The sequence below is a fragment of the Candida oxycetoniae genome (genome assembly GCF_023343755.2).
Source record: "Candida oxycetoniae strain CBS 10844 chromosome Unknown scaffold69, whole genome shotgun sequence".
Taxonomy (NCBI): domain Eukaryota; kingdom Fungi; phylum Ascomycota; class Pichiomycetes; order Serinales; family Debaryomycetaceae; genus Lodderomyces; species Lodderomyces oxycetoniae.
The window spans coordinates 29,285-42,494 of record NW_026055387.1 but is presented as its reverse complement, the minus strand read 5'-3'; the positions used below and the strand labels follow the sequence as shown (position 1 = coordinate 42,494).

Here is a 13,210-nt window from a genome sequence, read left to right as displayed (position 1 = left end):
TCATGTGTAAAGTCAAACAAACAACTTTGTAGGTTTTTTATTTTTTGCAACTTTTTATTTTGCAGACCTACATATCGAAAAGCAGCAGAGCTTAAAGCTGTCCGTTATTTTTTGTGTCTCATAATCTTGCTTCCTCAAAAACATATACCACCGAAGCATTAACAGAGCAACTATATTCTACTTTACTTCGCCTCCATTGTTTGTTGTATACGCAGACAATGATAAAAGGACAAAAAAAATGTGTTATTCAAATCAAAAGCTTTCTTACATTTTACTCTATAAATTTACCCCACTTCAAAGCACCACTTTCTCAGCCAATGATTTCTTATAATCTAGAATAGATCCATCCCATCTAGTTGCTGTCTTGTTCTCAATAACAAAGATATCCTTTGCCACTTTGTCAAGTAATCTGAAATCGTGGGAAACGACAACCACACCACCGTTGAATGCGTTGATAGCTTCTGCTAAAGAGTCAATTGTCGATAAATCCAATCCATTTGTAGGTTCATCCAACAAAATCAAATTTGGTGCTTCTAATGCCAATAACGCAAACACAACACGAGATCTTTGACCTTCTGATAATGTTGCCATTTGAGCAGTTTGAGCTTCGCCACTCAAACCATAACGACCTAACTGGCCTCTCCAGTACTGGTAATCTTGAGATATATTTGCAAATTTTTCACGAACAAACTCTAATGGTGTTTGTGTCAAGTCCAATTGATCAGCCGAATGTTGCGAATACACACCCAATTTGATGTGTGTGTGCTTGATAACTCTTCCCTTCTGTGGTGTTAATTTTCCTTGGAATAAGTTTAACAAAGTTGATTTACCAACACCATTGGGTCCAACAAGGGCAACTCTCGAATCCATATCAATACCAATGTCCAAGTGCTCATAAAGGTTATCTTCATCCTTGCCTGAATATGAAAAGGACATATCATCAAACGCTAAAACTGGCGGTGGCAATTTTTCAACCTCAGGGAATCTGAATGAAAATACCCTATCTGGTACAACTGGCTGAATTAAACCGTCCGCTTCCATCTTGTCCAAAATCTTTTGTCTTGATTTTGCTTGCTTCACCAAATTAGCATAAGTACCAGCTGATGCAATAAATTTCTTTATATGGGCAATTTCTTCTTGTTGTTTGGCATATTGTTTCATTTGGTTGGTCTCCAATTCAGCTCTTGTCTTGACATAAGAATCATAGTTACCACCATACATGGTCAAAAGTTTCAATCTCATGTCTATCATGTTGGTACAAACACCGTTAAGGAAATCTTGAGAGTGGGAAACTAAAATCAATGTTCTGTCAAATCTCTTCAAGTATTCTTCCAACCAAACACAAGCAGCCAAATCTAAATGTGCTGTTGGGTCATCTAACAATAATAGTGTTGGTTTCACAAACAAGGCTTTGGCCAAAGCAACACGCATTCTCCAACCACCAGACATATCTCTTGTTTTCTTTTTAATAGTAACGGAATTGAAACCCAAACCGGTTAAAATGATAGCAGCTCTCGATTCAAATGTTGCTGGATCCATTTCATCAATCTTTTCGTAAATCCCCTCTAATTGAGGACATTCTGGACCTTCTTTGATAATCAAGTCCTCCACCAAATCTTCCAATCTCTTCATCTCGTGCTCCGCTTCCTTAACAACATATTCCAATGCCGAAAAGTCGGTTGGCTCGGCTGGCTCATTCAACAAATAAATATCGATATGCTCGGGAATTGGAAGCTCTCTTGCAGCAATAGATTTCAATAAAGTTGATTTACCACATCCATTTTCTCCCAATAAACCATACCTACGACCATAATTCAACTCCAAAGTAGAGTCCTGGATCAATACTTTACCATGGAAAAGAAGCGATAATGATGTAATCTTGATATCTCTTGATGTTACCAAAGAAGTCAAAACACCCGTTGTGACTCTATCCGATAACCCGTGCTCATCGGTTTGTAATTTCAACTTGGCAATCTTTTCGCTTGCATTTTCTACTTCTTCTTCAGCCGCATCTTTTTCAGCTTGTTTCTTTGTCTTTTTGATACTTTTTCCATCAGCCGCCTTCTTGGCTTCTCTTTCCAAACGTTTTTGTTCTCTCTTGGCCTTAGAGGCGGATACAGCAGACATACTTGTACTTTTATACTACTTCAATCTCAAGAAAGCGTGGGAGGAAGAGCAAGAAAAAAAAAGGAAAGAAACAAGGTAATATGGACAAGAAATGTACCTTTGCTCTGAGTTGATTAAAAAGATTGAAAAAGATTTTGCGATGAGGAAGAAGACAATTTTTGAAAAATTTATTTGTCGCTACCAAATGAAAAGAAAAAAGAGCGACACTATCGAGCGACACTATCGAGCAGAGCGAGATAGTGGAGCAGCACTTTATAGCAACACTCTGCTCTATAGTGGAGTAGCACTTGATAGCAACGCTCTGCTCGATAGTGGTGCAGCACTTGATAGCAGCACTATCGACACTATCGAGCGTAATTGGTTGTATTCACATGAAGTTTGATTTCAACAAAAAATGTAGAGTAGACGAGCCAATGGCTTCTCCTCTAAATGTAAGAGAATGTCAAAGGCGCAATGTAAGAATGTCAAAGGCGCATGTGCAAGAAAGAAGTAATCAAACTTATGTGTCAGCGTGGACACTATCGAGCGACATCGAGCGGAGCGAGATAGTGGTGCAGCACTGATTAGCTTCCCCTATTATCTGCTGGTTTCTCTACTTTCCTACTCTCCTCCTCTACTCTCTTTCTCTACTCTCCTCCTCTACTCTCTTTTTCTACTCTCCTCCTCTACTCTCTTTCTCTACTCTCCTCCTCTACTCTCTTTCTCTACTCTCCTCCTCTACTCTCCTCCTCTACTCTCTTCCTCTACTCTACTTCTATTTCTAGTGTCGATAGTGTCACTAGTCAGTGCTGCTCCACTATCTCGCTCCGCTCGATAGTGTCGCTCGATAGTGTCACTCGATAGTGTCACTCGATAGTGTCGCTCCATAGTGTTGCAAGCTACCAAATGACATGTTCCCTATTAATACAATTATAATACGGGTGTCGGAGAAGTCAGTGTTGCTCCACTATCTCGCTCTGCTCGATAGTGTCGCTCTCGATAGTGTCGTTCTCGATAGTGTCGATAGTGTTGTAACAAGCTACAGAGTGTTGCTCCACTATCTCGCTCCGCTCGATAGTGTCGCTCTGCTCGATAGTGTCGCTCTGCTCGATAGTGTCGCTCTGCTCGATAGTGTCTTTTCTATTGAAATAAAGTTTGGCCAAGGGCATTTCTTTTTTCCCCCTTCAATTAAGCTCATCGCAAACACCATCGCCCACGGCCGGAGTATTGCCCCCATTCCCGTCTTATAGAAATTAAAAAATCAACTCGAGGGAATTTTTTTTCACCATACAAGTTTTTTTTTTCTAAATCATCATGTCTCATACAAATTCGCCAATGGATAAACCATTTGAGAAAGGCATAGAGGCTGATAAACCATTTGAGAAAGGCATAGAGGCTGATAAACCATTTGAGAAAGGCATAGAGGCTGATAAACCATTTGAGAAAGGCATAGAGGCTGATAAACCATTTGAGAAAGGCATAGAGGCTGATAAACCATTTGAGAAAGGCATAGAGGCTGACAAACCATTTGAGAAAGGTAAAGAAGCAGAATATAGTAGGCAGATCAAAAAAGGTCAAGGTCAATCTCAGCAACAAGTTACGTCTCCTGTACCTTTGAGATCCTCAAATACGGGTTTAGTATCGCCTCAAGCAAGACTTGCGCAAGAGCAATTTGGGCAATTTGGGCAATTTGGGCAATTTGGGCAATTTTCTCAATCGATTGAAAATGATAGTTTGAGGTCCTTGACGCTGAGTACATGGGGGTCAGTGCAACGACATGTTACGGCACGACGTCCCTCGTACAATACAATCGTTATCACAAGGGAACAATTCTATAACCTAGACTATCCTAATGATCCAAAACTTCTAGCAAAAGCACAATTGGACCCCAATTCAAGATTCTATGCTAGGTCTAGACCAAGAACTTTGAATTTGCCTTCATTGCTCCCTTATCAAATGGAAAACCCTCAAGAGCAAGCAAAGTTTTTGAGCCATATTGTATCGCATTTGTATATTGCTATAAAATCTTTGGATATTCAAGGATCGCTTTCCATTAGCGCAAAGGACTTGGCTGCGTTGAAGGACTCAATCTCAGACGTGGAGTTGGTATTGGAGACTAATCTATTTGAAATGAACAGTTTGGATTCTCATGAAGAGGAGCCATTAACGGAAGATTTTGATTCATCCGACGAAGAAACAATCATTGGTGAAACCCCAGAGGAGCAAGAAGGAGAAGCAGATACAGAGGAAGATGAAGAAGACGAAGAGGACGAAAACGATAAGAACGCAACAGTGCAGCATAAGAGATCACCCAAATCTGCAGCAGTAGTTGGTGTGCGTACATGGACTCATGAACTATTGATATGGCTCAAGATGAAGTATGATATGCCAGTAAGTTTGAGAGTAAATTTGGCCCGTGTATATTTTGCATTATGTCTCTGCAGAGGACAACAGATTAACTTGAAAACATATGTGCGAGTTTTTGAGCTCCTTACTAACGATCAGCGTTTTCTTTATGAGCAAGGCTTGAGGTTACCTTGGGAAGGTCTTTGCAAAGAGTTGCAATATTTGTTCCCTACAGTCGACCCTACTACAATGTTGTTTGAGAAAAAGGATCAGAAACAGTTGGCAAAGTTGGCTTCTAAAGCATCATACTTTTTCGATAAAACATGCTTGTCAAAAATATACCTGCGAATAGGATGCAATTTCTCCGTTTCAACTTCAGCATTAACTGTTTCGTCACTCACATTGTTACCTACCACTTTCACGTCAAATGGCGCTAGCGATGAAAACGATATTCGGTATTACCTCAATTCATTTTTCTACATGTGGATCAAGTTGAACAAAACTAAAGGATTTGAAGAGCAGGTATCGTCAAGATTGGGTATTATAGCCATGGAAACATTGATAAAAATGGAGGAGGATCCAAACACGAGACAAATTGTCAACTTGGGAAATTTCGGGATTTTTTCTCGCGATCAAATGGAGTTTGTATTTAATGAACTTATTAATAGCTTGGGTATCATGACTAAAAAATATGCATCGAGAAAGTTGAAGTACTTTCACGGGTTTGCTTCTATTATAACTTTTTCGATGGTTGGCGACAAGGCATTGGAAGATAATGGAGTGATTTATTTTATAAGAACATTGGTGAATGCTATTGAGAGTTATATCCATCCATCCAATTCTGGTGAGTGGACGCGAGCTATTTCAAGACTAGTTCTTGCAATCATTTACCAATATCACAAGAGGTACAACATGGAAAATGAGATTAATGGCGGCCTTTTCAACATCCCCAGTGAGATAAAATTGCTGAGGACAGTTACAAAAGCATTTGTCAAGATTCTACTTCCAGTGGTAAAAATCGGGATACAATCAAAACGCGGTGATGTTTCAGACGATTACCTTTCGGCTTTACAGCTTTTGGCCTTTTTGGAACCAAATTATGTTTTGGAAAACACATTATTGGATATCTATGAATCATTGGAAGGTGTGCTATCAACCCACCGCGTGATCAATGCCCTACGCACAATTGATACCATATCAAGACATTTGGTCTCGACACCAGTATTCAGAGTTCATGTAACAAGAGTGCTTCTGTTGGCTCTACCTGGTATAGACTCAAATGACTTGGAAAAAACTTTACAAACATTGGAGGTTTTTGCGGCTTTATCTAATTACATGCCCATTTATGATATAAGTGATGAGTTTATGGACACACTACCGGCGCTAGAATTCACTGAGAATCACCTTGAGTACTTGAGAAAGAAGCTTTATGAAGGCAATATTGAGGAGTTTATCGTAGACCCAGAAGATGAGATTAGGGCACTAAAGTCGTCTACTGCTGCTTTTGAAGAGCTATACAAGGCGTTGGCTCAGAGGTTACCTCCACTTCTTGAAAACTTGCCTGATCCTTCTAAAAGTTCAGGCTTAGAGAGGAGTTTAGCCTTGTCTTTACCGAGGTTTTTTTTTGTGATATTTGAGTCGATGTCAGATGACATTTTTGCAATTTTTAGAAAAGAATTATTTGAGTTTGTATTTAAAAATGTTCATCACACAGTTGCTAGTTCAGTAGGTGAGTTATGCGGTGGAATGATAAAGCGTGACCCAAAATGCTACAAAAAAGAAGCTAGATTGTTGATGGACAAGATTAGGGAGGAGATTAACGAGAATGGTGCGGGCGCCTCTCGAACTGGAGTTGACATTGTCCCTCGTGATCAAGCATTGTTTTGGTACTTGACAATATTGAAAGATTGCACAGGAAACGCGGGCTCGCAGTTGACAAGTATGTCTAAAGAACTTAAAGAATTTTCATTCTTTTTAATGGAACATGTCAAAGGTCCATGTGTTTTTGCTTCAACTTTCTTTGTGAATCAAGTTCTTCAAACAGTTACCAAAATCAGGATGAATGAGTGCCGGTTAATAGCGCCTGAAGTTGAGAAAGAAAAAGGAGTAAACTTTGAGTGCTGGGGCGGGTTTTGGGACAAAAAGGAAAGATTTCTGGAGCAAAATACCAACTTTGACTGGTTTATGCCTACCGAAAATGAAATTAAATTTGCTTACGAATTCTTCAACGATCACGTGACAAAGTGCTTGAAAAATGTTTTAAATCTCATCAAGGACTATGAGAATGATCAGATCAAGTCGTCACTATTCCTACTTGATGAATTACGCATGAACCTTTTGTACTTTGCATACTCGTTGAGTGGAATTTCCTATTTGTTAGACCCTTCGTTTGCAGAAGATATTCCAAATTTGAACCATGAAACCGAGTCCATTCAACAGCGGTTGTTACTTCTCAAGCGCGTAAAGGAAGTATCTGGGGTCTCCACTCAAAAGGACGTTTTATTTGATGAAGATGTGAGGGGAAATATGGAGCAGATTATGAAGGATTTGAGAAGTGAGGATCTTATTGGTTACATTGGCGATTTCGAAAAGATGTGTGAGATTGTCAGCGACAAAACATCTGAGGGGGGTGAACAGGATACTAGAGAAGATAAAGAGACATCAAGAAAGGCGACACCATCAGAAAAACCAATCTTTAGACATCCGGCCCCACGCAGACCCGATCTTGCGATTCATGACTTTGACTCGCATGGTCGAGAAACACCAAAGGTTGAAGGAATTCACATGTCTAGTATGAATCCTGCTATTACCTTCAGAGAGCGAAGCTTATACACATCGAATTATTTTTTTGGAAACGATGTCAAGTTTAAGAAGTCTCGGGACTTGTATCTAAAAATACACAAAACAAGACATTTAATTGGAAGGAGTTTACATTTTATTACCAATTTTTTGATATCAAACTTTGATGACAACACTAGAATATTCAAAAACCTTTTGTTTGCAATAAATGTTTGGATCTCAGATGTCGGAAGAGAAAGAGTATTGGGGTCGTTTAGTAATGCTGAGATTGATTACAATTATGTTCAGTATCTTCAAACAGTCAATAGGATTCGAAAGCCGTATACACGTATAGCAATTGCAACCAGATTGGAAGCTTATCATCAAACTCGAGTAGCATTGCATGCGACAGCAAGAGCAGAGACTAATTTGGATAGAATATTGATGGAGGATGTAGTGAAGCTTTCTGCCTCAAACTACTCAAATATTGCCGGTAGTGCACAAAGAGTTTTACTAGATGGCATGAAAAGATTGAGTGGCTCATATAGTCATATTATCAAGACTGCTTTCAGATGTCTCAACAAAGCTTTGGAAGCGGATGACCATAAGAAAACAGAAAATACTTTGAAGGTTTTTGCTTTGAAGCGGATCAAGGTCAAATTACAAAATGATTACTTTAGTCTTCAAAAATATATAGATATCCTTCATCGCTGTTTGAAAATTGACGATACAAAAGTATACAAACTTGCTCACAGCCTTTTCACTAGTGTTTGCAAGAGCGTGACTTTACCTAGCAGTGTGTGCATAATTGATGAACAAATGATAGACATCATTAGACCCCCAGATCAATACATCGATTTAGAGATCAAGGCCGTTAGATTGGCCAAAGAGAAGAAAAGGAAGTTGTACTATGACCGATGGGAAAAATTACAGGACAAGGCTATTAGTGAAGAGCGCAATAATAATACTCACTGGAAAATCACGTTGCTGAACTTGGAATTGTTGCTGAACTTACAGTCGTATTTAGAGACCCCTGTGAGAACCGAAACTTTACAAATTTTGTTTAACGAAGCTTCCAAAGAGCATCCGATCATATTGAGACATGCATTGCATGGAATAACTCGTATCATGACTAAGATTAATATTCTTGACCGGTATGGTTACGATGTTCGCAATTGTTACGACTTGGATTTTCTTAGCAAAACAGAAAAATTAGTGGACACAAAACCTCGCGGTAACCAGTCTTATTTCAGCCGTTGGATCCAAGAGCTTGCAAATACCGAAAACCCTAGCTTCTATGTTGATGGTAAACCAAATACGGGATGGCTATTTTGGGGAGACAACTTAAAGGTAGTGCGTTCGGAGCCCACATATAAATTAGAGTTGAGCCCGGAAGATCATGCTGCATTATCAAAGTTTGGAAGTTTAATAAATAGAGATTGGTTTTTGAAGATTGTGAAGATGTGGGTCTCGGATGCCGAGAATAGCAATGCTTTTCAAATGTCTGACGTTTTGATTATAGAGACGTTGGTTTTATTGATATCAAATGGCTTTACACCGAACTTTTCGTATTCGGATTTGTTGAGTTTGGTCGACGATATTTACGAAAGCGATGAAAAAAGTGCTCATATTGGTACATGTGAGGTTTTTGCCGGAGTACTATTAGCTTCGAAATCTACCGCTCCAAAATACTGGGATGAGCGTGATAACTATGTTTCCAAACGCTTGAAGAAGATTTTGGAAAATGACATTTCCCCAGGTACGCAGAGTACGTGGTCTATATTTACCTTGTGGGTACCAGCACACGGGGATTATAGAAGATTCCCAAAGGTGATTGACGAGTTTTTGAATTTCCAAGTAGATCCCAAGTCAGACTCGGCGTTTAAAGAATCTTCTCGAATTGGTTATATTAGGACCATTATAGCAGCGTTATCGTGGCGTTTAGTAGATCCTGACAAGTTCTTGAAACTATGTTTGGACAACATAAACCACAAATATAATGCAGTGAGAAAGGAAATTGGGACGCTTATGGCAATGTTGTCGATGAACTATTATGTTGAGTCGATTGCGGATAGTAAAACCTTTGTTGAATATTGCAACGATAATAACCGGAACTTTCAAGTTAGAGGAGGATCAGAAGGCAATAGTGGAAGATTTTTGACTGAAATTCCGAGACTATTTGAGCACGTTGAGGCAGAACGGAATGAAGTGGCTGGATTACCCCCTCAGAGGATTTTAGTTTCAGATTACATCAACACAGCTACTACATTGTTATACTGGCTCAAACAAGAGGTGAATACAAACTCCAGCATATTACTTCAGGAATTTATTCCAAGTTATATTGTTCCGTTTTTACTTGAACTTATCAATATGAAAGAAGTGTGCCAGCTAGGTAACATTGATCCAATCACTGCTTTCAAAAAAGTGTCTCAAATATCATATACCAAGGAGTATCTTGGGGATATCGTAGCAATGTTGGATAAGTACACTAAACTGGACTTAAACTTGGTGCAAACCATTGTTGTGGGAGAGTTTACAGAAACGATTTTTTTTAGAAACTTGTTTAAGTTGTCCAAGGCGCAACGTGAGAAAATCGTGGAGATTACAGGTTCTCTATTGTATCACAAAAACATTGAAGTCAGAGAAGCAGAAGCGGCAACGTTATCTGGTTTAATACACATGTTGCCCTTAGAAGAAGTTGAACTGGTTGTTAAGAGATTTATTGATTTGTATACAAAACAATTGGATCAGCTTCGAAGTGTATATAAAAAGAAGAAGGGAAATTTCAAGAACATGACACAGGGAGATGTGATTATATTGCATGGAGCCACATTGGGTTTGGGATCTCTTGTCCATGCGTTCCCCTTTGCATCACCGCCTCCAAGCTGGGTTCCAGCAGTTTTAACAACTTTGGCAAATAAAGCAACTGGTCTTCCTGGAGTAGTTGGAAAAACCGCTAAAGAAATACTTGGCAAGTTCAAAAAAGACAGACAGGATACATGGCACGTGGACAGCAAGATATTCCAACCAGAGCAAATGCAAGATCTCGAAGGAGTACTTTGGAGAAGTTACTTTATTTAGTTTTTTAAGTATGAATGAAAGAAGAGGAAAAGAAAGATAAATGTATAAAGTAGGATTATCAATAAATAATACAAAAAAAAAAAAAAAATAATAATAACATTCTGCATCAAGACATGTTACTTATTTCAAATAGGAAATCTGAAAACTCAATTGTCGCAGTACCTGAGAGGTTTTTATCATACTTTTTGAAAATGTCCGTTAGCTTTCGTAAATATACTAGTAATTCGACAAACGAGTCAAACTTTAATCTTCCCACTTCACCTTCTTCATGGATGCTGTATTTGGAAAACAAATGTAGAACCAAGTCAATATCTAATTTGTAACCAATTTGCTCTAAAATTTTTTGAAATTCACCAAATGAAATATCACCCGACTTGTTTGCGTCTGCTTGGACAAAAAGCTTTTTGTATGCTGACAAGTATTTCCATAAAGAAACAAACTGTTCGAAATTGAGGGACTTGTTAGAATTGTATGACGATGTGGAGGAGGATGCTGAAGCAGTTGGATCATGTTTGTTTGTGAATAAATTAAGCATTAATTTGATTGTTGAGTCTCGAAATCTCGTATGGTCAAAGTTTAACAAAGCATATGATAGCTCTTTACCTGATATTCTTCCTGATTTATTGACATCAACTTTCTCAAAAACACTTCTTAGCTCAATTTCCAATTTCTGCTTGGACAATGAGCTCTTTGACTCTGTTTGTATCGACTCCTTTGATCTGTTAGACGGCTTGGTGCGTGGTGGGGATCCAGTCATTGAAGATGGTGGCTTTTTATTGACCGCATGTGTGCTGGAACTCTGAAACTGTTCAAATTGTTGAGAACTAGTGCCTGACCCAGAGCGGGATTGTTGTGTTGGAAATTTTTGGTACTGCAATTGAAGAGAAGCCGCTGCCTGGGGGGACTGCGAATGAGAATTATACATCACCTGTGCCAGTTGCGGCAGTTGCAAATAAGAAGGCTGAACGTGTTGCTGTTGCTGTGGTGGAGGTGGAGCGGGTATCAGCTGGTAGACCGGTTGTTGCAGTTGGTACATAGGTTGCTGTTGAGAATACTGCTGTTGCTGAGGTATTGACTGTTGCAGTTGTTGTCGCAGTTGCTGACGAAAGTAATCGGGGTTTGGTCCAGACTGATATTGATAAACAGGCTGTTGTTGGGGGGGCTGCTGAGAAGGCTGTGGATGGTGATGATGCTGTTGGGGCTGTTGATACTGTAAGGAAGTAGAGCTAGCAGTTCTGGGAGAATGTTGCGGGGGTCTATAGGCCACTTTCTGAGGATTAAAGTTTGCCTGTTGCTGCTGTTGTTGTTGTTGTTTTTTCGAAGTGTACTGCTGGTGTTGCTGCTGCTGTTGATAGGGCGTGGGCATTTGCGGTAAATCGTTCATTGTGGAAAAATTTGTACTACTAAATAGATCGTGATGCTTGAATATTTTCTCAACTTTGACGCTTAGCCTCCTGGTGGTGGGAGTAGTTACTTTCAATGTGGTACACACCGTCAAGGAAACTATTTTCACCACTTCTCCCAGGCGTTTTTCTTCAACTAGTAAAATTCACTTAACGGGGATTTAGCCACGGACACGACTTCAGTGGGTCTTTTTTTTTTTTTCCTCTCTCTCATTTTTTTTTACCATGTAGTATGGGACGTTTACAACTTTGCAACTTGCAACCTAAATCACAAGAGTATTTGGTTGATGATGGTAAAATAAGGGATAGGTTGGCAAATGGTGCTGAAAAAAAGAGTTATCTTGGATGACAAGAGATTTAAAATAGCCAATTTTTTATCTACTGAGATAACAACCAAAATAAAAAATACGAGTTGGCTCTTCTTTTTTTTTTATACAATGATCATTAATTTCCTGATTATACAAATAATAATAAACACTTAATCTCTTCCTCTGAAACCTCTTCTAACTGGAGCACCGCCTCTAGCTGGTCTTTGTCTCTCAGCTGGAGCATTCTTCAATCTGGTGAGTGGTAAGATACCTTCTGGGATGTTCAATTCACCTCTCAAGTATTCCAAACCTTCATCAGTTAATGTGTAGTAGTAGTATTGCCATGAGAATTGGGTCTTAACAAAACCTTTACTTGTGAGCGATTGTAAAGCTTTGATAACGTAAAGGTTTTTAGTGTCGATTTCGTCGTGTTTTGGCAAATCGAAATCCTTTTTGGCAACAACAACACCTTCTATAATAATAGTTAGTATATCGTTGAAAATTCAAGTCTTGTGTCTATACATTGGGAAAATTGGCATTGATAAATTGACATGAATTTTTTTTCTTTAGAAACAAGTGCCTATGTATCTTTCCTATGATATTGAATCTCCAACACTATCGAGCAGAGCGAGATAGTGGAGCAACACTTAGTAGCACAGTAGCTTGTTACAACACTATTGAGCAGAGCGAGATAGTGTTGTTCTGCTCGATAGTGTCATTCTGCTCAATAGTGTTGTTCTGCTCAATAGTGTTGTTATGCTCGACAGTGTCATTCTGCTCAATAGTGTTGTTATGCTCAATAGTGTCATTCTGCTCAATAGTGTCATTCTGCTCAATAGTGTTGTTATGCTCGACAGTGTCATTCTGCTCAATAGTGTCGCTCTACTCAATAGTGTCGCTCTACTCAATAATGTCATTCTGGTCAATAGTGCCGCTCGTTCCCGTAAAGACACCCTTTTCTTATTGATTTATTTGGATGAAAACATACCCTGGAAGAGATATTGGTGAATCTTCTTTCTGTCTTCTTTTGGAATTAACATGCTCGTAGTTAGTTCTTTACTATAGTCAATCGAAACTTCAAAAGAGGAATTTTTCAATATACTTCCTTATGAATCTAAATTTTTTTTTTTTTGTTTCAACTGTTTGGTAGTTTCCAATTGACAAGATTAGAGTTTTTTTTTTCACTCC

At 38.9% G+C, this 13,210-nt stretch overlaps 4 protein-coding genes across 4 annotated transcripts; 1 reads left to right on the top strand and 3 right to left on the bottom strand. All coding sequences in view use genetic code 12, as the record gives it.

The window, feature by feature from the left end:
• Positions 1-294: 294 nt before the first annotated feature.
• Positions 295-2,127, bottom strand: KRE30 (ATP-binding cassette family ATPase; the record flags this gene model as incomplete). The annotated part of the gene is made up of 1 exon (XM_049323092.1): positions 295-2,127. One exon carries the CDS (start codon positions 2,125-2,127, stop codon positions 295-297), a length of 1,833 nt encoding a protein of 610 aa, XP_049181032.1.
• Positions 2,128-3,420: 1,293 nt separating this feature from the next.
• On the top strand, positions 3,421-10,311 carry BLM3 (Blm3p; the record flags this gene model as incomplete). The annotated part of the gene is made up of 1 exon (XM_049323091.1): positions 3,421-10,311. The coding sequence occupies one exon, from the start codon at positions 3,421-3,423 to the stop codon at positions 10,309-10,311; it is 6,891 nt and encodes a 2,296-aa protein (XP_049181031.1).
• Positions 10,312-10,417: 106 nt separating this feature from the next.
• KGF56_001916 (uncharacterized protein) lies at positions 10,418-11,677 on the bottom strand (the record flags this gene model as incomplete). The annotated part of the gene is made up of 1 exon (XM_049323090.1): positions 10,418-11,677. The coding sequence occupies one exon, from the start codon at positions 11,675-11,677 to the stop codon at positions 10,418-10,420; it is 1,260 nt and encodes a 419-aa protein (XP_049181030.1).
• Positions 11,678-12,192: 515 nt separating this feature from the next.
• On the bottom strand, positions 12,193-13,062 carry RPS10 (40S ribosomal protein eS10; the record flags this gene model as incomplete). Its single annotated transcript, XM_049323088.1, has 2 exons — positions 12,193-12,494; positions 13,011-13,062. The coding sequence occupies 2 exons, from the start codon at positions 13,060-13,062 to the stop codon at positions 12,193-12,195; spliced, it is 354 nt and encodes a 117-aa protein (XP_049181029.1).
• Positions 13,063-13,210: the final 148 nt, after the last annotated feature.